This window comes from Myotis myotis, unplaced genomic scaffold (assembly GCF_014108235.1).
Source record: "Myotis myotis isolate mMyoMyo1 unplaced genomic scaffold, mMyoMyo1.p scaffold_m19_p_17, whole genome shotgun sequence".
NCBI lineage: Eukaryota > Metazoa > Chordata > Mammalia > Chiroptera > Vespertilionidae > Myotis > Myotis myotis.
In genome coordinates this window covers 9,847,602-9,871,343 of record NW_023416321.1, presented here as the reverse complement: position 1 = coordinate 9,871,343, position 23,742 = coordinate 9,847,602, and the positions used below count along the sequence as shown (strand labels likewise).

General features: G+C 46.8%; 1 protein-coding gene across 7 annotated transcripts; it reads right to left on the bottom strand.

The window, feature by feature from the left end:
- Positions 1–11,071: 11,071 nt before the first annotated feature.
- On the bottom strand, positions 11,072–20,043 carry SNX11 (sorting nexin 11). 7 transcript variants are annotated; one of them, XM_036339232.1, is made up of 8 exons: positions 19,733–20,038; positions 17,421–17,480; positions 16,422–16,476; positions 15,885–15,971; positions 15,543–15,594; positions 13,929–14,024; positions 13,255–13,558; positions 11,072–12,573 (listed from the first exon to the last, which is right to left on the bottom strand). In XM_036339232.1, the coding sequence occupies exons 3-8, from the start codon at positions 16,443–16,445 to the stop codon at positions 12,300–12,302; spliced, it is 837 nt and encodes a 278-aa protein (XP_036195125.1). In that variant the 5' UTR covers positions 16,446–16,476; positions 17,421–17,480; positions 19,733–20,038; the 3' UTR covers positions 11,072–12,299. The 7 variants fall into 7 exon arrangements, with proteins under 7 accessions (XP_036195125.1, XP_036195124.1, XP_036195126.1 ...); XM_036339231.1 differs by lacking the exon at positions 17,421–17,480 and having other exon boundaries at positions 19,733–20,035; XM_036339233.1 differs by lacking the exons at positions 17,421–17,480; positions 19,733–20,038 and adding an exon at positions 17,089–17,228.
- Between the last annotated feature and the right edge of the window lie 3,699 nt (positions 20,044–23,742).

Genomic DNA, 23,742 nt, shown 5'->3' with positions numbered 1-23,742 from the left:
GCCATGTGTGATGGTGCTGAGTTTCTTTTGTAATGGCATCAAAATGCTGGTTCTGGGCATTCTCGCCAACTCCATACAAAGAAGGAAGGGATAGCCAGAGGGAAAACAAAAGCCCAGAGAGAGAAGGGGACTTGCAGTTGTCTTTCGGGGTAGGAGCATCTCGGGAACCTAGGCCTGCCTGCTTGGCCTCTCAGGCCTCCTTTGGTTACCTCCTTGGTTATTTTTCTTATGTGCTGAATCTCTCTGAAATGAGACGAGGCTAGAAGAAAGTTCTTGAAGTCAGCACATTGGAGAGTTCCCTTTCCCCCTCAGTTAACTACCCAACGGAGTCCTGTATGGTAGCAAGTCCTAGATAGGGGCCAAGCAAGAACTTTGAAGAGGGCTTGTGTATACACAGCCCTGTTCCTTTTCCTGTTGCCTGTACCTAGCACTCAGGTTATCTGTACCTTGAAGAGGCAGCAAAACAGAGTTATTAAGAACATAAACTCTGAAACCAGGCAGCCTGTGAGTAAACCCCAGTTCCCCATTTACTACATATGTTCCCCAGAGCAAGTTACTTGACCTTGTATGCTTCAATTTCCTCACCTTAGAAGAGGTATACTCCCTCTCACCAGGTCATTAGGGCGATTAAAAGAAAAACACATGCTAATGTACTTAAAACAATGATGGGCACATAGTAACTCCTCAATAAGGGTTAGCTGTTATTATTGCCTGACTACACAAGAAATTTTGGGAAATGGGCAACTGAGCAGCCAAAGAAATTTTCTTTCATGTAAATTACAGCATAGGGAATATAGTCAATAACATCATAATAACTACATATGGGGCAGGTGGATACTTAAAATATGGGGCGGGGGGCCACTCTGTAAAGCACATGATTGTCTAACCACTATGCTGTTCATCTGAAGCTAATACAGAATAATATTGAATGTCCATTGTAATTGGAAAAAATAAAAAGGGGAAAAAAAGAAAATTTATCTCTGAAACTGCCTAGCCAGAGCAGTCCTGGATGGGTGGTAGCCTTCCTCACCTCTGTGACAACCATATCATAGCCCTGCAGAAAGACATTCATTTCACACCATCCAACGAGAGAAACCAGGGAGCACACAGGAACGTTGTCAGTGGATTCCATGTTTCTCAAAAGATCCTATGCCAGCTCTTCATTTCCAGATGTTCTGACCCAGGAGTAAAAAACAATGAAGCCTTTTGTATATGCGCTGTAAAAAGAGGTAAGAAAAGGGGAAGACTTAGGTCTGGGAGAAAAATAAAAAAGAGATAAAAGGCAATACTGAACTGTACATCAGGTCCCCTTCATTTTACGCAGGGCGCTAACGGACAAGGAACCACTAGGTGGCAGCATATGAGCAGATGAACCAAAGAGAACCAATGGCCTCCAGCTTTAGGAACCTTTGCACCAATCCCAACCTACAGGTAAGGACAATGGGCATTGTTCTAACATGTTTAACAGAGGGAGCAAACTGGAGCCCCTCTATGCCCCTGATTGTTCCCTCCCTGGAGAACCCCTAAGGACCCAAGTCTGGAAGGCTGGGAGGCTGGGAGGCTGAGGAGAGAATACCATTGTGGCAGGTATCTGGGGCAGGGGCAGGAGGACGATGGAAAAGGGGCCAAGTCAAGGTAACTTCACTCTCTGCATAGTTCAAGGCTCTCTCAATAGCATAGTCATTGGCTTCCGGCATTTAAAACAAAATCCCCTTAGTGCAATCATCCCTTCTATATCTGTAGACCTGAGGAAACTACCATTGGCCAAACTGCAAAGGTAGGCACCACACTTGGACCGCTGACCCTTCTCACTATAAGCCTCAAGTGGAAAAAGAAATCAGATTGGCCCTGGGCGATGTTAACAAATAGACTGATTGGAAACCTGGTCCATAGACACCTGGCTATCTCTGCTGTTGTTCCATACAGGAGAAGATGGTGCAAGTTCGATGTGTTGATGAGACTATCGATGGGGCTGAAGGGCATTATCTGATAGGGTAAAGTTCTAAAGGACACCTTTGGGAAACAACGGATTCCTACGGTCTTCCTGGAGATCATCCTCACCTCAAAAAACTTCCCCCCACTCAGTATATCAGCCAATAGCCTCAGAAAGCAACTGGCTAATCAGGTTACCACTTCTCTGACTCCACTAACCAAATCCCCACCTTACTGCCTGTGACTAACTGGATAACTGGGGGGTGTTAGACCACTTCACTAACCACATTAAATGTAGAACAGGTTCCTTTTTTTTTTTTTTTAAGAATGGGTTCTTAATAGCCACTAATTGATCTGGCATGTGAAATAGGAGAGGGTTAGAGGTGGGAGACTTTTTTTCCTTCCTTGATTTTACGTAAAGGAGGGACAATAAGAAAGCTCCGATCCTAAATTTAAGAAGCAAATGTGTTATCTGCCTTTTACAGATAAATAATTTACACAGAACTTTCTGACATCCACTGGATAATCTGACCTGGGGCTGGTATAGTTTGGCCTGTATTGTCCAAACTAATATCTGAGAATACTAAATACTCTGAAAGCAACCTTTCAGCTACATTTCATTAAAACTACATTTTTCTAGTGTTTTTTTTCTGTCATCCATATAGCAAAATAGCATAGACACTGTTTTGCAGTTACCTCAATATTACATTTCCCCACACAATGGCCTGTTATATCTCTTAGAAGTCTGAATTTAATTCAAAACCAACTATATCTTTCCCTCTGGTGAATAAAAATGGGAAAGAGAATTCCTATTAAGTTTCATTTCCTAAACCCAGACAGTTTGATTCCATTTAAAGTGAAAGCAATGCCAAAAGGTAGGGCTGGTTAGATGTCCTACCTCCTGTTTCAGATATTTTTTCTAAACCTAATATGTAAGGCATCGCCTAGATTTCACATTCTCATTAACTTTATTTTTTGCACTTGAGCTTGCTCAGTTGAGCTGCCTTATTTGTAACCAGTTAGTCTTGCCAAGTGGCAAAACTGAGCATCTGCAAGGTGGTGACTTCGACAAAAATCACACAAATCTGCTGTAGGAGAGGAAATGAAAGGAGAGACTATTTATTTTTTTAAAATATATTTTTATTGATTTCAGAGAGGAAGGGAGAGGAAGTGAGAGAAACATCAATGATGAGAGAGAATCATTGATTGGCTGTCTCCTGCATGTTAGACCGGACCGAGCCCGCAATCCAGGCATGTGCCCTTGACCAGAATTGAACCTGAGACCCTTCGGTCCGCAGGCCGGCGCTCTGTCCACTGAGCCACAATGGCTAGGGCTGGAAAGACTCTTTAAATTCTCAGTCTGCTGCTTTGCTTGTTGAATCACTCATAGTCTATTGCAGCTACACACCTCCAGTGACACATTTTCAAAACCCACATTCCATGCCAGTCACTTGCGACACAATAAAGCAGTGATGTCGCTGCAAAGAGCAAGATGTGGGGTGGAGGGGACGCACTCATGCCTTTAAAAAGCAGCCTGAAAAAAATGGAGTTGAAGCAAAGCAAGCATGAAAAAGAAAAGAAACCAAAGTATGTTATTTTCTGTTCTTCCTTGCATCTTAAGAACAAACACTCAGATGTCAGGGATAGAGGTGCTTTAATCTTTGGCCAAAAAGCTCTCCCGCTGGTCTCCCCACCAGGAGTGGTGCTGATTTGCCAATTCCAAGACCACCAGCAACATCGGCGGGGCTGACTTTAGAAAAAGCAGCCACTACACAGAGGATTATCCCTGCTACACAGCTCAGTGACTCAAATTAATTTTCTAGTTTGTGGATTACCATCGTACCTTGCTCCTCCCTTCCCTTCCCCTCCTGTCCAGTCATTTCATTTCCCATTTGAATTTACAGACATTGGGTAGAGAGTTTGAAACTAAAAAGAGATTTTTCTTCTTCGAGGGATTTGAATGGTTCTCCCTATTTCCCTATCAAAAACTAACTGTTCAGAAAACATGGTGGGTTTTTTCTTTTTTCATTAATATAAATCAATGACCATTCTTTTGCAACCCTTTGGAATTCAATTAATACATTTTTAAGATGTAGCCCATTTTGTGCAAAAATCATATATATTTATATTCTCCAAAAAAAACTATTGTATTAGATGAAAGTGAGGTACAATTAGTAGGATGACCATATAATTTATTTTTCAAACAGACACTTTGCAGTGGTTCTCAACCTTCTGGCCCTTTCAATACAGTTCCTCATGTTGTGACCCAACCATAAAATTATTTTCGTTGCTACTTCATAACTGTAATGTTGCTACTGCTATGAATCGTCATGTAAATATCTGAGATGCAGGATGGTCTTTTTTTTTTTTTTAAATATATTTTATTGATTTTTTACAGAGAGGAAGGGAGAGGGATAGAGAGTTTGAAACATCGATGAGAGAGAAACATCGATCAGCTGCCTCTTGCACAACCCCCCAGTGGGGATGTGCCCGCAACCAAGGTACATGCCCTTGACTGGAATCGAACCCGGGACCCTTCAGTCCGTAGGCCGACGCTCTATCCACTGAGCCAAACCGGTCAGGGCAGGATGGTCTTTAGGCAACCCCTGTGAAAGGGTCGTTCGACCGCCAAAGGGGTCGTGACCCACAGGTTGAGAACCGCTGCTTAGAGCCTGAAAGGGAGTTATTCATAATGACTCCAAGAGCTCAGTTGTAAACCAGGATGAGGGATCACCCTAAAAATAAGGTGAAATGAGTTGCCCAGTCAAGCAGGGGAGTGGGTGGTAAATAGATTACCTGGCTCTCCTGGTTCGATGTCCCTTCTAATGAAGTCCTCTCCTCTGCAGGCCTGGTATCTAGGCAAACCCTGCCAACTAGGCTTTCTTTGGCTGACGCCAGGCAGTTCTGAGAGGCCTGGTGTCTCTAGCTGCCTGTGGGGCTGGCTGGCTGGCAGCAGCTGTGTGTGTTCAATTCCCTCCTGGGGCCCCATCACACCCACCACCTCTCCACCTGGCAGAGTGCCACTGAGGGGAGCCTTCTTGTGGCGCTGAGCAATAAGGTGCCACTTCCTGGCCTCCTGCGATGAGAGTAAGTGCCGAGAGGCTTCTAGTGCTGGTCCTCCACCAGGGCATCTGGCCCCACTGCAGACACTCTTAACCGGATGGTGAGCAGCTGGCCACCTTTTATCCCCCACATCTGATCCTGGAGCAGAAAGCACACTTCAAACACTTCCCTTTCCCCCACCATCAGACACTTGTCCAGCACTGTGCTGCCTTGAGTCACCAAGGGGCACATGCACACCACCGACATCTACTGGAAGCTCCTACAGTAAGCACCCTCGCTGGGCCTGTCGCTAATATATCCCCACCTCCGGAAAAGCATTACATTATGTTCCCTTTCTTCCCCCATTGACCCCCTCCAGTCTGCCCTCCCCCTCCCCAGGCCTTCAGCACCCTATTGTCTGTGTCCATGGGTTATGCATATATGCATACAAGGTCTTTGGTTGATTACAGCCCACCCACCCATCCTTCCCGCCGAGATTTGACAGTCTGTTCCATACCTGGCAGTCATTTCTTTTTTAAAAAAAAATATATTGTATTGATTTTTTTTAGAGAGAGAGGAAGGGAGAGAAATAGAGATAGAAACATCGATGAGAAGAAACATCATCCATCGGCTGCCTCTGGCATGCGCCTGACAGGGGTTCAAGCCCGCAACCTTGGCATGTGCCCCAACCAGATTCGAACCAGTGGCCTCTTGGTGCTGAGCTACACCGGCCAGGCTTGGCAATCATTTTTTTTTTTTTTAATATATTTTATTGATTTTTTACAGAGAGGAAAGGAGAGAGATAGAGAGCTAGAAACATCGATGAGAGCGAAACATCGACCAGCTGCCTCCTGCACATCCCCCACTGGGGATGTGCCCGCAACCCAGGTACATGCATGCCCTTGACCGGAATTGAACCTGGGACCCTTCAGTCCGCAGGCCAACGCTCTATCCACTGAGCCAAACCGGTTTCGGCAGCAATCATTTTTTTAAACATTTCCAAGGCAATGCAGTGGAAGTTTTGGGGGGCAGAGAGGGCAAAACTTGGAGCTTATTGCTTCACTCTGTTAGTGCAGGGTTCGACCTGGCACAATTGACATTTTGAGCCAGATAATTTTATGTTGTTGGGGGCATTGTAGCATCCCTGGTCTCTAGACACCAGATACAAGTAGTACTCCACCCCCCACCCCCTCACCCCCCAGTTCTGACAAACAAAAATGTCCCCTGGACACCAAATCACCCCTGGTTGAGAACCATTGTCTCGGGCATTTGGATGTGCTTAGGACCAAGCACCGAGAAACTGCCCTGCCTTTCAGAAGTTTGTGCTTGTGACAGGCAGCAGCTTACGGCTAGGCTGGGAAGACAGAGGCCGCAGGCCGTGAATTCCTCGGGGTTTAAGAACCACCAGCGAGCTTCTATGCGCCACAGGCACCTCTGAGACTTGCTGGCCTGCACCACTGCAGATTCGCACTACAAAAACGATGTTTTCAAACGAATAGGCCCATACATGCTGGTTTAGAGCTGCATTGCACCGACTCTCTCAACAGCTCTGTGTACTGTCCGTTTCCCTTTCCAGTGGCAGAAATGCCTGAAACTCTTGGTCAGGACCAGGTGAGATGCTGTGTACGGTCCTTCAGAGCAAGAAACACGGGTTCATAGGAACAAGCGGGGAAGACGGCTGCAGCTCCGGGCGCCGGCTCTGCTTCCCCCGCCTCGCAGAGAGGGCGGGTGCCGTGCTCGCCACAGTCCCCCCGCCCCCCCACCCCCCACCCCCGCCCCCCGGGCGGCAGCGAGGAGAGGCAGGACAGATTGGCATCTCCTGGCTGTGATTTCCCTGGTTCTTCATGTTAGTTTAGGGGAAAGTTTTCTCCTACAAAATGACTCCCATGAGCTGTCAAGAGCCAAAAGCACAACGCAACACAACCAAAACCCACTGCCTTCTCAGGAGGCCGAGATAAGATGGGGGGTCCAGTGCCTTTGTTGTCTGCACCCGCACAGGCCAGACAGGAGGGCCATCTCTGGCCCCGCTGCCAGCCCGAGCCCTGTCGAGGCTGCCTCCCGCGGGCCCTGAGTCTGAGGCACCTGGAAGGGTTATTAGCAGGATTGGAACTCATCCCTCTGCTGGGACTAGATCATAATTACAGTAATTTTCTAACAGAGCTCAGCAGTAGGACTGTTTAATCAGCATCGGACTCCCTTGTGCTCCCAGCCCTCATCACTCAAGGAGAGGAGTGGGATGGCTCTTAAAGAGACAGTGCTCGCCTTTCAGCATTTGGAACAGATGTGCCCTAATTGGTAGAATATATCTAAGTCTCGTCTGGGCAGGTTGCACTGTCTCCAACAGACCGCCCCGGGCTCTCACTCTCCGGGGCCTTCTGCGAGGGACCCGGGTGCGGATGTCGGGAGGCCTGGCTTCCCACACCATGGCCACCAGGGAGGGCACATACACAGGGCTAGAGCACTCGTGGAAGGACCTAAACTAACTGCCCCTGCCCTAGCCGGTTTGGCTCAGTGGATAAGAGTGTTGGCCCACGGACTGAAGGGTCCTGGGTTCGAGTCCAGTCAAGAGCAATGTACCTCGGTTGCAGGCTCAATCCCCAGCCTGGTCAGGGCTCATGTGGGAGGCAACCAATTGATGTCTCTCTCACATCGATGTTTCTCTCTGTGTGTGTCTCTCTCCCTCCCTTCCACTCTCTCTAAAAATCAATGGGAAAATATCCTCGGGTGAGGATTAACAAAAAAATTTTTTTTAAAAGACTGCCCCATTCCAAACCTATGGTATGAAGAAAAAAGTGACTGGCTGAAGGGACAGGAAGGAGGGACTCGACAGCCACAGATAGTAATTGTGGCTGGTGGCTCCCCATAACCCAAAGATTACAGCAGCATCTCATGTTCCTGCCCTTCCAGGGGGGAAATCCTTAGAGACTTTCAGGTGGCCCCCTAATTCTCACTCTGGCTTTCCCATCTCTCCCTGCTTACTGTTCAGGCCTCCCCCCCTGCTATGCCAGCACCTTGTTTTCCCTCCTCTGCTTGTGGAAGGGGGCCAGGTCTCCCCTTACTGAAAAGGAGGTAGAATTATTCACTCTGTTCACTGAGTCAGGAGCACTGTCTCCTAAAAAGTGTGGCTCTTGTTGTTCTTCTGAGTATAAACTGTCCATATGTATTGTATCTTGAGAGTTGAGGTTCCAGCACTCCAGTTCCAAAGCCAGCCATGACTAAGGCGGAACTGATTTTACCCAAGTTATTGCTCTAAGACAGCGGTTCTCAACCTGTGGGTCGCGACCCCCTTGGGGGTCGAACGACCCTTTCACAGGAGTCGCCTAAGACCATCGGAAATCACATATATAATTACATATTGGCTTTGTGATTAGTCACGATGCTTTAATTATGTTCAATTTGTAACAATGAAAATACATTCTGCGTATCAGATTTTTACATTACGATTCATAACAGTAGCAACATTACAGTGATGAAGTAGCAACGAAAATAATTTTATGGTTGGGGGTCACCACCACATGAGGAACTGTACTAAAGGGTCGCGGCATTAGGGAGGTTGAGAACCGCCGCTCTAAGATGTTAGGACTGGCTCCTGCTGCCCGGCTGGAAGACAGATGTGTGCGTGTGTACTTGGGCTTCTAGGCAGTTCCTGAAACAGCTCCTTAGAAGGGCTGAGGCAGGGCGTAGGTGAGAGATAAGAGGTGGGTGGGGGGCTTCCATATCGGGAAGGAAGGTACAGTGGTTAGAACAGGAACAGGGACACTCATCTACAGTTCAAAGGGTTACCTTGAGCTGGGCAACGTGCCCTCTACAGAGCCGGTCCCTGCTGGCAGAGGGCCACCTGAGAGGGGTGGCTTAGGATCACTGCCCCAGCTCGACTGAGGAAGTCACTATCTCAGTGATTATCTTCTTGGCTTTAGCCGAGTCTCAGCTGGCTGCTCACACACAAACCCACAGATGCCACTCCAGCCGACTGAATGCTCCTGCGGCCTCGGAGAGGCAGGCCGGGAGCTGGTCTTTCCATTTCTACCTCCAATCCCACCTTGCTTCCTCCAGGCCCACTGTCCTCCTCACCGGTAGGTGTTAAGAATATTCAGCAAGAGCTAAGGCATATAAACAAATTCACAAACTTAATGTCAAAAAGTCACGATCACCTCCCAGGCAAAGCTACCAGAGAGGGCACGAGTTGCCTAGGACTTGGTGTGGATCGAAGGCCTTGGCAGTCAGAAAACAGAACCGTGGAGGAGCTCTGATTTCTAAGAGCAACTGAAAAGAGAAGGGTGGTTTTTTTCTCTTAGTCATGGTGGTTTAAGATTAAAAAAAAAAAATCTAGGGGGAAACACCTTGTCTTATAGAGCTTGGAAAAGACCTCTCACATGAATATATTCTACCATCATCCAAAAACATATTTTTTTATTTTTTCTAAAAGGGAAAGCTTCTTTAAAAAAATATATTTTATTGATTTTAGAGAGGAAGGGAGAGGGAGAGATAGAAACATCAATGATGAGAATCCTTGATTGGCTGCCTCCTGCACACCCTCTACTGGGGATCGAGCCCACACCCAGGCTTGTGCCCTTGGCCAGAATCGAACCCGGGACCCTTCAGTCCGCAGGCCGACGCTCTATCCACTGAGCCACACCAGCCAGGACTAAAAACATATTTTAAAAACCATGCTCAGCTCAGCTCAAAAGTTTCCTCAGCTTGAAAATGAGCACAATACTTGCTCTGCCCTCCCCATTGGGCACCAAGGTCAAAAATGATGTGTGTGAAACTTACGATTTTCATACAAGAAAACCCCCCTCCCCCTCCACCCGCCTACACACATTTCCTTCCACCAAACAAACCAAACCATGAGCTTGTGATCACTCATCCTGAGAAACAGATGACTGGACCTGGGCCATGGAAGTAGCTGTTGGAAGAATGGTGACTACATCAGGCATAGAACCTACCTCAATCCTGAATTCTAACAAAAAAATACTTTCTTTCTACAAAACAGCTCAGTAGGCCACAGAGGTCACCTGCCATGGGAACTAGCCCTGAGTACACACAGGGACAGAATACACCACGATAAAGGCAAATGGCATTGCCTGGATGAAGGAGGAAATCCATTTTTGCTGTTTTTCTGCTAACTGCAGGCTTGTATTATTAGAAAAATTTTTCCGTTCTTAGCACATCTCCTTCCATGGCCTACACTCAACTCTGCACCAGACAGTGAGGGGATGGTGCGTGGCCTTAGATTAACTGAGATGCTGTTATATACACTGCTGTTAATGGATCATTAAAAAAGCCAGGAGTCAGAAAAATTGCATTCGTGTCTTTGAATGGCTCCTGCTGTCCCAGCAGCCTACCCTGCTGGCAGAACTAGCTGCTGAGCACCAACTCCAGACGAAAAGGAGCAAACAGAAGAAGGCCAACCCAGCTTGCTGTTTTTTGGCTGAGTAGGGAATTGACACAGACCACCTCCGGCTCCTGTCTGGAAGTTTTGAGATCAGAGAGCTTCAGGCACAGCTGGGTTCACAGCTGCACCATTTGGAGCATTGGACTCATTAATATTCATGAGTCATCCCCACCAATCGGCAGAACGGATGCCATTAGCTTAGCATCTGTCGGGTTTTTGTGAGGGTTGTGTATGGAGTTTTTTTTCCCCTTTTTAAATGAACTTCTTTTGACATTTTGGATTTGCCTCTGTAGGTTTTCTCTACTCGCCTTGCTCTGCTGCATCATATAAAGCAGAGACTCAGGGGAGGCGGGCAGGAAAGAGAGATGAGTCCCAGCCAGGGCTTTGCATCTGCCTGTTGACAAACTTTATTTCTCTTTCAGCACCTGGCACCTCAGACAGGCTTCGAGGATGGAAGCAGCATCAGGTAAATTATACCTAACAAGGTTCATGCCCATACCTGTGAGAAGGGCTGGATCCTGGCTCTCTGGATCCTCCCTCCAGTAGTGAACTGGAGCTGCACTCAATGCAGGAGCTGCAGTGCACAGCTCTGAACCATTATTTCCACGCTGATAAATTCATGATTTATGAAAGTAACTAGTGCCAGCCTTCCTCCCCTCCTTCTCTGCTACAGCTTGTTAGACACAAATTGCAACAACAGTCTTAAATAGTTGAATTTTATTTCAGGCCAAAGCCCCTCAACTCTGAACTAAATGCCATGACAGTCCCACAGCACAGGCTGGTAAGAGAGCGCAGAGGGACGGCCACGGGGAGGAGTGGGAGAGAGGAACCACACGCAAACCCAAGGGCAGAGCAATGCCGAATGCCAGCGGCACAATCCCCTTCCGGCCCGGCTCTCAGCGGAGAGGAAGGATGGCAGCAGGAGGCAGAACGCTCACTGTCTGAAGGAAGGCGCGCTGTTCCTCATCTCCGGCCCCAGCGCCCCTCTCCAGAAAGAAACAAAGCCCTTGCGCCCCACTGGACCGAACATATGGCCGCCCTGCAACGCCGCAGAGGGGCACTGTAGCGGCGGGAGCCCCGGGAGGCAGGGAGCTGGTACGAAGGGGGAAAAGGGCTTCAAAAAAAGAAAGGGCTCATTCTATCCTGCAGAAAAGATGCTCACATCTCTGCTTTATAACCAGAAGAGACAGTGGCAGCCCAGGACAGCCTTTTCCAAAACAAAGCTCCCTGAGCTGTTTGCCCTTCCTCAGCTGCGAACAGCCACTTCTCTTCTGTGGTGGCCGTGACCCGTTTTGTGGGTCTCAGGCCGCACACAGCCAGGCTGAGGCCTTGGAATATACAGGAAACCCTAGCGACAGGAGTCACAGCACCATTCCATTCAGTGGTATTAGTGGAGGAAAAGCAAGGAGGTGGGAGAATAAATACTCACCACCCTGTCCATGCAAGGAGGTAGGCAAGAGGCCAGCCTCCCAGAATCAAAGTGCTGCAGCAAAACAGAGCCAGTGGGAATACAACTACACAAGCATTTCTGCTGGGACAATATTCAGTATGGCAGCTTAAAATCGGCCACTTACAGGTCCCCCAAACTAGTAACCTGAGGCAGTCAGTGCTCAGGGGCCCATTAACAAACATCTAAATAAACTCAGCTCCCAAGGGAGTAAACACGGGACTCTATTCAAAATCAACAGCCCCTGGATCTTATGTTTAATTTATAAACATCTGCATACTGTTTATTCCTATGGAGGAAATTTAAGTTATCGTCGTGACCAACCTCTATGCAACCAACCTGAGCAGAGGCAACTGTAAAACACGAAGCAGCCCAACCTCCCCAACTGCCCTAGGTCCATCCAATCCCACCCAAGTGCCTGCATCCCCTTGCCTGCGTCTTCTCTGTCCACTTCAGAGCAGAACCCAGAGCTCAGACCAGAACTCACTTTTCTAAAACTGTTTCTAACTGACTAGGATCCAAAGGTAGAGCATGGTCCCCTCCCAAAGACCTCCTCACAGGCTGGGGAGCACAGGGTCCTTCATCAGGTCTTGCAAAATCACAGCATGATGGTGAGGTAGGGGGAAGGAGAGGGGGGCTTTCCCAGGAAGGAGCCTCAGAGTCAACAACAGGAGCCCACACCTCAAAATGGTCCTTTTCTTCCTCAGGAGGCGTTGAGGGAGAACTACTCCTGCCCGATCTTGGAAAAAAGCAGCAACTGGAAGAGTGGGAAAGGGAAAAGAAGGGACAGATAAACAAAATGAATGGAAAAACACAAGTGAAGACAAACAAAAGAATGGATTATTAGTCAGCCACAAAAAGGAATTAAGTACTGATACACACTACAAAATGGATGCACCTTGAAAATATACTAAATAAAAGGATCCGTTTGTATGAAATGTCCAGAATAGGTCAATCCAGAGACACAGAAAGTAGGTGAGTAGTTGCCAGGAACTAAGGGTTGGGGAAAATGGGGAGTCATGCTAATGGGTACAAGGTTTCTATTGGGGTGATGAAATGTTCTAAAATTAATTATGGTGATTAATAGTGGCACAACTTTGTGAATGAACAAAAATAACTGAATTGTACACTAAAATGGTGAAATTTACGGAATGTGAATTATTTCTCAATAAAGTTATTTTAAGGGCAGGGGGAAGATAAAGGACATAAGAAAGCCTTCTCTTCTTTCTCCCCAGGTTTCTAGAAGAGAGCCTGCTACCCAGGGATGGGTACCACCATCCCTTGGCTTGAGTAAGAGAGCCGCACAGGAGCAGGAGAAGGCCTCCTCTGAAAGACTACCAATGCTGTGACTTGACTTTCTCTATCAAATGGACACCTCCCTGACCCAGGTTACAGTAATCCTAGCTCCTCAAGTCTCAGAAAAGAGAGCTTTAGTTACCTCTTAGGCTGGTCTCCTTTAGCCAAGTGAGAAGAGCCCTGCCTCTCTTCCTGGGCCCAGCCGCAGTTTGACATAGCGTAGCGAAGAATGGCGTCAGACACGGTCGTGCGGCTTTGGCCCCGGACACAGGCTTCTATCTCAGGCACGGAAAGCTGGCTTTGCAGGAAGAGGTGTAACTGGCTGTCTGACAGGAGGACAACACTCTGCAGGACCCTGGGGCAAACACAGGTAGGACAGCACGCGGCATCACCCTGAAGCTCTGTTCTCCCCAACCCCATCTTCTCCTTTTTTTTTTTTTTAATGTCTTTTTAGTGATTTCAGAGAGGAAAGGAGAGGGAAAGGGAGAAAGAGATAGAAACAACAATGATGACAGAGAATCATTGGTCAGCTGCCTCCTGCACGCCCCACCCTGGGGATCAAGCCTGCAACCTGGGCATGTGCCCTGACTGGGAATCGAGCCGTGACATCCTGGCTTATAAGTCGACGCTCAACCACTGAGTCACGCCGGCCAGGCCCCAACCCCATCTTCTGAAGACTCTGGCTTGAGTGAGCACGAAGAGTACAAGGAAAGGGTCTACCCCCAATGTATGCTCAATGCGCCACCCCGCCTGTCACCTTCCCCCGTCCCTGCCCCTACCTCAGAAGGCAAGCGCTAGCCTGCCATGTTTACTCACTTTTCGAGGAAGTGCTGCAGACCTTGTCGTCGCTTCTCAATGAACTCATCTGAGCTGCCAAAGAAGGTTGACTTCCCAGGAAGTTCCGGTACAGGCCTGTGGAGTCGCATAATGTAACACTCAAGGTAAGTGTAACATGCAAGACAGTCATATCAGCCCTGATCAAGGACTTCCCCTAAAAAGAGGCACAAATCACTACAAATAGCTTTTAATAAGGTGGCAAGGGTGGGAAGCTAACAATGACTCACTGCATACCAAGTTTCAAGCACGACGCTAAATGTTTTACAAACCTTATTTCACTAATCCTTCCAAACTCCGTGAGGAAGATATCAGTGTTCTCATTTCGCTAGCAAGGAAGAGTCAGAGCAGCCGAGGAAACTTCCCAGTGCCACACAGTTAATAAGCAGCAGAGCTGGTATTTGAACCAAATCTGTAGCTTCAAAGCTCCACGCTACTGCCAGCCTGTGTTGCTCAACCAGGTCAGGGCACATGCCTGGGTTGCAGGCTCAATCCCCAGTAGGGGGCGTGCAGGAAGCAGCCAATCTATGCTTCACTCTCCCATCAATGTTTCTCTTTCCCTCCCCTTTCCTCTTCCTAAAAATCAATAAAAAAAAAGATTTTAAAATATTTAAAACAGCCCTCACCGGTTTGGCTCAATGGATAGAGCGTCGACCCGTGGACTAAAGGTTTCCATTCCAGTCAAGGGCACATACCTTGGTTGCAGGCTCGATCCCTAGCTCAGATCCCCAGCCCCGGTCAGATGCGTGCAAGGAAGGAGGCAACCAACCCATGGGTTTCTATCACATTGATGTTTCTCTCTCCCTGTCTCTCTGCTTCCCTTCCACTCTCTCTAAAAAAAAAAAATCAATAGAAAAACATCCTCGGGTGACGATTAACAACAAAAACCAGCAAGGCTAGAGATGCCCAACTTTTCAGGGGGATTTCCAACTGGCTCATGAAGGCCTGACCCATGACAATGGCCTCATCAGTCCCACATGGTAATTAACTGGCTAGGTCATCAACAGGCCATCCGTCACCAGAGCATTCAGTGACCGCTCTGTGGTGGAAACACTATTCTAAATTGTCTCCAGTTTTTAGATTTATTTGGGAGGTATAGGGGAGGAGTGAACCATACTCTTTCTTAAGGCTCTCAGTCTGTTGAAAAGGTCTTTGCACAGACACACACACACACATATCACAATTTTTACAAGTCAAATGGACAGGATCACCACCTGTCAAGGAAGTCCAGGTGCTAAAAAGTTTCTGATAACCAGTGATAGGCACATTTAAAATGCTAGCAGAACATGTGTTTAGCCCTAGACTAGTACATACAAAAAAAGAAAAATATTTTTTACATTTCTATGGCACTCTTAGGTCAAAAAACCTAGAAATAAGAACTGTTCTTTACTTTTTTCACCAATTGGAAAACATAATTTAAGAACAGATTTCTCAGTTTCCTTAGGGCCTGGCATGTCGCCACGTTTTCCTCAGTGTAAACTGGAATCCCCACGTAAGCACCTAAAAAGCCAGTCTCAGACCCAAGAAGGAAGCAAGAGCAGACTCACACTAAACCAGCGTTTCTCTGTAGCTGCTTTCGCAGCCACACGAACTCACGGTAGCGGCGACGCACACAGGATGTCTTGGCAGTGAAGGCCTTGCTGTTGGTCTACAGGGGAAAGTACATGAAGAGGATTTAGTGGGAAAAGACCAGGATCACACGAACTCCCCGTCATCGCTCTCGCTAAGGATCTAAGCCACCAGGCCACCGTCCCGATCAGGGGCTCCACCAGGCAGCCTGTAGCCAACTCTCAGGCACACCCCAAGCTCTTCTTCCTCTCCTCCCTCCTTTTCCTCTGTCTCGGGCCTGGCAAAAACATCCACCAACAGGGTCTGTCTCAGCACTATCCCGCAGCCCCGGCAAATGTTGATCCCAATACAGAAGTCTGATGCACTTACATGGAGGAAGATCTTATAATCTATGTAGGAATTCCAGGAGCCCTCATTCTGCACCCGGGGGTCCTGAACACGCACAGTGATCACCTCCTGGAGGCAAGAAATGCGCCTTCAGCTTCGGCTCAACCACACAGCACGGCAGCTTGGACAACTCAGGTTGCCAGATTTTTTCCAAACAGACAGCACCAACTTTCATTCATTTGTCCATTTACTCATTGAATTCAACAAATATTTATTGACCCATTGTGTGTCAGGCACTTTTCTAAGACACTGAGGGTAGAACATGAATAAGAGACAAAAATTCTTGCCCTCGTGTAGCTTACATTCTAGTGCAGTCTAAGAAATGGGAAAGTCAGTCAAAATGGAACCTCATTTCCCAGAAATGCCTTTCGTACTGCTTCCCCTCTCCCGGTTTTATTTTGAGCTCATCGAACCACCTAGGTATTACCGTCAGAAAGGTACCAGGAAGCAATGATTTGCCCCTTTTCCCAAATCCCCTCCAACGTTTGCCCACCTGTTCTGTGGAGACCACATGCTTACCTCCTGCTCTTGGTTCTCCAACATCCTACATCAAAAGCCCATTGCAAGAAAACATCTGAGGAGATGCAATGACAAGGGAACAATCATGGTTAGTGTGCTTCTATTCTTATCACTCTTTACCAGGGAAAAAACCTGAAAAACTTTCATCGACCCTCCGGGGAAAACCAGGCACCTTTTCTCATTCTAACGTAAAACTTAAGAGGAAGCAAAAAAAAATTCACCACATTAGCTCTATGACCGCGACAAGCCCTGGGGGATTTGCCTCCCTTTTGAAACCATGGCCAAACCCTTAAGTAGGCCACCTCTAGCCAAAGCATGTTTGGGTCTGTGCAGTGTTCGCCTCAAGCAACAAGATTCCATGGTAAACCCTTTCTGCCTGAAGACTGCAGGCAAAAAGCAGTGTCTTGTGGGGGCACACAGCACAGCTGTGCGCGTGAGCCTACCATCGCCCCCTCCTGGCTGCTCAGAGACAGCCAAACCCCACCAAACAGCAGTGCTCCTCGTCTCTCTTTGTCGTCCTAAACCACAGTCACCTCCCCAGAGATAAGTCAGCGCTGGAGAGCAACGGGAGCACCAGAATGGGTTGCCCAGTGCTGATCTTCCCTTATCTAATCTGTTCTCAGAACTCAAGCCAATGGTTCTAATTATCTCCTTGCTGGACACGTACCTCTGCCCAAACACCCCACAGCTGCACAGGGCGACTCAGGACGTTTTCACTCCTTTGTAAAGATTCATTAAAGCCTAAGCTGCCGATTTCCCCCACTGTGGCAGTTTGCATGTGCAGCGACGTCGCCCACTCCGACAAGGGGACCATGAAGGTTGCAGCACAGGGTTACTCAAGTCCAAAGGGGCCCATGATGTCACCTTCTGTTAAAATACAGCACTAATCTTATTACTCCTAGCACCACTCCAACAGCATCCACCCCTGGCTGCCACCTGCGCCCCCTTCTCCTCTCTTAAGAGCGGAACAATAAGGTTTAATTTCCCTTTTCAATTTACCTTGAAATGAAAACTGACTTCAGCCAATACGTACTGCCAACAAATGATCCCGGCTGGCTCCTGGGAAAACAAGCCTATCTCTAAGATCCCCCTCTCCTCCCCCCATCCCCATTCGCACCCACTCGTTTTTACATTCCCACAATTAATTTTAAACACATTCCCTTATTAGTTCTGCCTTACCATTAGGAGAGTGTGTAATGAGTTTCCTTCTATCTTATGTTTTGCTAACACAAGGCAAATGTTTCAGGAGAAGGGAAACTCATTTACACCATAAAATTTGCAGAGCAAACAGCTTTTCCCATTCTCCCCAGTATACCAGGTCTCTCCACACACAGACACTGCGCTGAGACAAAACTGCATGGTATGTGACAAAGTTGGGCTACACCATCGAGCCGCCCGAAGGTTTTATGATGGCAATGCCATCTTAAACAGTATTCTTGCTGACAATCTGCTTTTTCATCGGATGCAGGCACCACTGCAAAGGGGTCCGGAACGGAAAGGTAGGTGATGCCAATGCCAGAACAACTGATGTGCAAAATCTCGATGTAAGCAGTCAAATGCCCGTGACCAAAAAAGGCCAACTCACTGTGAACCATTAATCTCCTCCGATTTAAAAATATTTCTTTCTCTTTTCTTTTCAGGCGTTTGGTAAACTGCCAACATAGGAGCAGGTTAAAAGATTCTGAAATGTCTTTTCACGAAAGTAACAACAGGAAAAACAATGCCAAGGAAATCATAGCCACCCACAAGCTCGGTGGAGTTCAAACGTCTCCTGTGCCTTGAAAGGTTTGCCAAATTAAGGACTATAATTGAGTAACTAAACGGTCAGCACTCTCGGACTCAAGAAGAGTTGCCTAAGGAAGAGTTTGCACCACTTCCATGTGCAAGTTCCTCTCCTTTCCTTTGGGGCTAATACCAGTTAGAAACAAATAGCTGTGAACTGGCTTTTAAACAAATCCTAGGACCCCAAAGAAGCTGTGTACTTGAATCTAAAATGAGAAGGGCACTAAGAAAGTTTGCAATGTAACTTTCCTTAAAAACACACTGGAACACAAACAAAAACCCAGACGTCAAGTAGTAACTTCCATTCTCCATTCGCTTCCTCCTCATAAAGCCACTCCTCAGAAGGAGATGGAGTTCAGTTCTTTGGAGCGGAAAAGGGAAGTGAACTTTAGCTCTATAATCTGGGAGATGGATCCCTGTCACCCAAATAAGAATAGAGTCCGCGATTATCTCAGCTCCTTACGCAACTCAGTGCTAACTCCATTTCTTGGGTCCATTCAATCCCATCTGAGGTTTCCTCTACTTTCTCCACCTGAACCAGCACCAAGAACTCCAGCCAGAACCCACCTTTTTGCGGTTTACAAAAGTAGATTCTTTGTGAAGCTTTCCAATGTCGTAACAATTCAAGGCTTTAGTTCCACCATTTTCCCGCCCATTTAAACGACTTCAAGAGACAGGTTAAAAAACAAAATAAAAAAACAACCCGGTGGTAAAACTATACTGAGCCACAACGACTTCCATCCCTTCTAACTCATTCTGGAGCCAGCTGGCAACTCAAAAAGCTCTTCTTCCTGAACACCCACCCGCAGGTGGTGGAAGAAGCCTCCCCCGTCGGACCAACCTCCGTGTTCTCACCAACCAGCCGTTCTCCCTTCTTTTGTCCCTCTGTCATTTGCCGATCCTTCCACTTAGGAGGTAAGTCACAGAGACGACCACAAGCTAAAACACTTGCCAATGCCCACAGGCCTAACCGTTTGGGTAAATGTCCCCAAACCTGTTTATTCCGGCCACAAACACACACACACACCCCTTCATTCTTAACACCTAGGAGCAAAGGGCCACATAGTCGTTCTCCTTTGCCTATTGAGCTTGCAGAGTGGGAAGGAAAGATGCTTTAAACTTCTGTACAAATGAACAGAAGGCCTGGCGGGCTAGCTCAGTTGGTTACCTGATAGGCCAAGGTTTCGGGTTCCATCCCAGGGTCAGGGCACATACAAGAAGCAACCAGTGAATGTGTACATAAGTAGAACAAAGTGATGTCTTTCTCTCTCTCTCTTTCTCTCTCTCTCAAATCAATAATAACAATAACAACAATAATAATACTAATAAATGGAAAAGCTGGGTTTCCTCCCCGGGATCCCGAGCAGGTACAGCCTTTATGCAGAAGGTGAGACAGTCCTAGGAAGTCCAGCGAGGTCCCCATCCCAGCGCCACTACTGCCGCTTACGCCCGCAGCCCTCACCGGAGCAGGACCTGCCTCCCCGCACGCCCACCGCCCCCACGCGGCCGGCCCGCCCTCGCCCCCTCACCTGACAGCAGCACCCACTCGACACAGCGCCAGCGCCCCACCATATAGCCGGTCCCCGCTTCTCCTTCCGGGTGAGTGCCGGCACCCCAGTGCACGACGGGAGGCAGCGCCCGGCACGCCAATCCCCGGTGCCCAGGACGCCCCGCCCCCGCAGGCCCGGGCTCTTAGGGGCGATCCCGCTTCCCCCCGGAGGCGCGCTGGGTCCCACCCAGGCCCTGGCGGCAGTCGGGGACCCCGAACCATTTCATCCGGGTGCTGCCGGGTGGACGCCGGTGAGGGGCGACCCGACTCTGAAGTGCCATCCAGGGCCGTGCCCCGCCCACCGTAGTCAGGCCAGCCAATCAGCGGCCAGGGAGCGTCATTAAAGGTCTAAAAAGAGGGGCCGGGGAGCCCGGGGGTGAGAGGAGGCTGTCACCGAGCTCTCCGTTCCGCAAAGCGTGGTCATGAGTGTGGGAGGATCGGGGAAGAAGGCGCCCCGGTTTCTGGAGCCCCGCAAAGTCCCGAGAGTTCGCAGGTGAGCCGGTAGAGTTATCACGAAGACCGGGACTCAGGTTCGCAAACCACAGGTTGTCAGAGCGAAAACGCGGACTGAAATGGATCAGCGACACACGTTTCACTCGCCGAAACAAGCCCAAAGCAGGATGGGGCTGCTAGTTAGTGAGAAAGAACAATCCGTTGAATGCGATGAAGACTTCTTTATGTTGTTGAGATGTTCTTTAACTACCAGTTTAACGATTTTGTTAGCAAAGATAATATCAAGGAGAAAGTTACGGTCCCCAATACAAGCTCCGGGGCTAAGGGCTAGGTGCTATTCCCAGCATCACACTGACCCCGTGGCCTGCAACGGGTGGTCCTAAATCTTTGTAAGCCTTAATGTCCTCGTCGCTAACGTGAAGATTATTGACATACTTCAGAGCAGCTCTTCTCAAACTTGTTGATCTCGGGATTCCTTTGCATTCTTAAAAATCTTTAAAGCCCCCCAAGCAGCTTTGGTTTATGTGGGATATTCACCAAGTTAGAAATTAAATTGGAAAAATTTAAAAGCATTTTTTTGGGGTGGTGAACACACAATACAGGTGATGTATTATAGAATTGTATACCTGAAACCTGTATAATTTTATTAACCAATGTCACTTCACTACATTTAATAAAAAAAGTTTAAATATTTATTAATTAACCTAAAACAATAATAATAAACCATTACATGTAAAGATAATATATTTTATGAACTATAACTACGCTTGTTAATAATTATTGAGTAGAGCAGTGGTTCTCAACCTTCCTAATGCCGCGACCCTTTAATACAGTTCCTCATGTTGTGGTGACCCCCAATTTCATTGTTACAAATTGAACATAATTAAAGCATAGTGATTAATCACAAAAACAATATGTAATTAGATATGTGTTTTCCAATGGTCTTAGGCGACCCCTGTGAAAGGGTCGTTCGACCCCCAAAGGGGTCGCGATCCACAGGTTGAGAACCGCTGGAGTAGAGTAACATTGTATTACAATTTTGCAAATTTCTTTAATGTCTGGCTTAATAGAAGACAGCTGAATTCTCTGCTTCCCCATTCTCTGTTGTATTATATTATTTTGGTCTAGGAAATGAAGAAAATCCTGTCTCACGTGGATTTTTTTAGCCTTCTCTATTGTGGATATCTTTCTTTGATACTAGCAAAACTCAACAAATGGTAATTTCTTAAAGGTTGGTTGCAATGGGGTATCTGAAACCATTTGGGAAATACTGGTTTACTGAGTTATACAGATCTCCCAAATATTGATGCATTTCATTCAATATTTTTAAAAATCACATTTATTAAAATAACCACTGATGTCATCGGTTTTGTGAAGCTGTTAATCTCACTTTGGTGAATACCATATTTCCCAAGTTATCATTGTGGCATGAAAGCTCAAATATTGAAATAGAAATATTTTCCTTGAATGAAAGCTTATTTCATTCAAATATCCGAGTCTGAATAACCATAGTTTTTCTGCCAGTCATTCTTTCAAAAAAAAAAGTTGTGTTCTATTATAAAGAGCAGCTAGTTTAACCCACACATCTCAAACAATTGCACAACCTTATATATTTCAGCAAGCAGCAAAAGTGCTTTTTGTACATCTTCCATTTCATCACAGAGAAGATTAAAAAGACATATTCTAGGAAAGAGATTTCATAACGTTCATCATTTGTACCATCAAGGGTAGTCTTAAGTGAAAGTGGCCTTTCAATTCTTTTTTTGCATAAGTATAGCTGTGAAGAATGCAATGACTCTGCTATAAGTTGATGCCACGCTGCCTTGATTCATGCTAAGCTGCCAGCAGTTTCACCCACTGATACTTTTGTGCCATCAGTGAAAATGTCAACACAATGGAAAAGATCAAGTAATGTCTTAATATTACCAGGAGAATAGTTTTGACCATGCAGACTCTCTGAAACTGTCTCTGGCCCTCTCAGACTCCATGGACTACACTTGGAGAACCACAGAGTATATCTGCAGTATGTATCCATTCACTCAGCGAATATTTATTGAGCCCTTTCTATGAGCAGAGAACTGTTTTTGGCAGTGAGCCAAACAGAAAAATATTCTGACCGCCTGGAACTTATATTTTAAAGAATATACCAACAGCCCTAGCCGGTTTGGCTCTGTGGATAGAGCGTAGGCCTTCGGACTGAAGGGTCTCAGGTGCGATTCCTGTCAAGGTCACATACCCAGGTTGTGGGCTCCATCCCCAGTGGGGGGCGTGCTGGAGGCAGCCGATCAATGATTCTTTCTCATCATTGATGTTTCTATCTCTCCCTCTTCCTTCCTCTCTGAAATCAATAAAAATATATTTTAAAAAAAGAATATACAAACAAAAAAGAATATAAGGGCTTAGCTTTGCATCACCCACTTGGAATATTAATACATTTATTAAATAATTTGAGTGTAATATAGGTTTCACAAACAGTTGATCCCCTATCTCGAGCTTATTTTGTCAACAATTTCCAACACTTGCCGAAACCGGTTTGGCTCAGTGGATAGAGCGTCGGCCTGTGGACTGAAGGGTCCCAGGTTCGATTCCGGTCAGGGGCGTGTACCTGGGTTGTGGGCACATCCCCGGTGGGAGATGTGCAGGAGGCAGCTGGTCGATGTTTCTCTCTCATCGATGTTTCTAGCTCTCTATCTCTCTTCTTTCCTCTCTGTAAAAAAATCAATAAAATATATTAAAAAAAAAAAAAAAAAACAATTTCCAACACTTGAAACCAGGGCCAATCCTTATCATATCAGAAATGCTAGCAAATTATATAAGTACCTCTCCAAGCAGTGATCCCTTCTCTTGAGAAAACTAATCAATGTCAGGGATATGGGTGCATGATTTGAGAAGGGTAGGTTTTATTACCGTCCATTATTACCTGGCAGTCACGTGAGGATCAGACTGATGGGGCGGGAAAGTAAGAGCTCTTAAGTGTATTTGCCTTTTAAAAGAGTGCTTGTTAACCCCAAATGAATAAATCTTTAACAATAGAATTTCAAAGTAGTAATCAAAATGAAACAAAGACTCACACCCATTAGGATGGCTACTTTTAAAAAAAAACAATTGGGCCGAAACCGGTTTGGCTCAGTGGCTAGAGCGTCGGCCTGCGGACTGAAAGGTCCCGGGTTCGATTCCGGTCAAGGGCATGTGCCTGGGTTTCGGGCACATCCTCGGTGGGGGATGTGCAGGAGGCGGCTGGTCGATGTTTCTCTCTCATCGATGTTTCTGACTCTCTATCTCTCTCCCTTCCTCTCTGTAAAAAATCAATAAAATATATTAAAAAATAAAAAATAAAAAAAAAAAAAACAATTGGAAGCATCTAGAAAGGAGAAATTGAAACCCTTCTGCACTGTTGGTAGGAATGTAAACTGATGCAGCCACTGTGGAAAACAGTAAGGCAGTTTCTTAAAAAAATTAGAAATAGATTTACCATAAGAACCACTTCTGGGTATGTAACCAAAAGTACTGCAAATGGTATCTCTCGAAGAATATGTG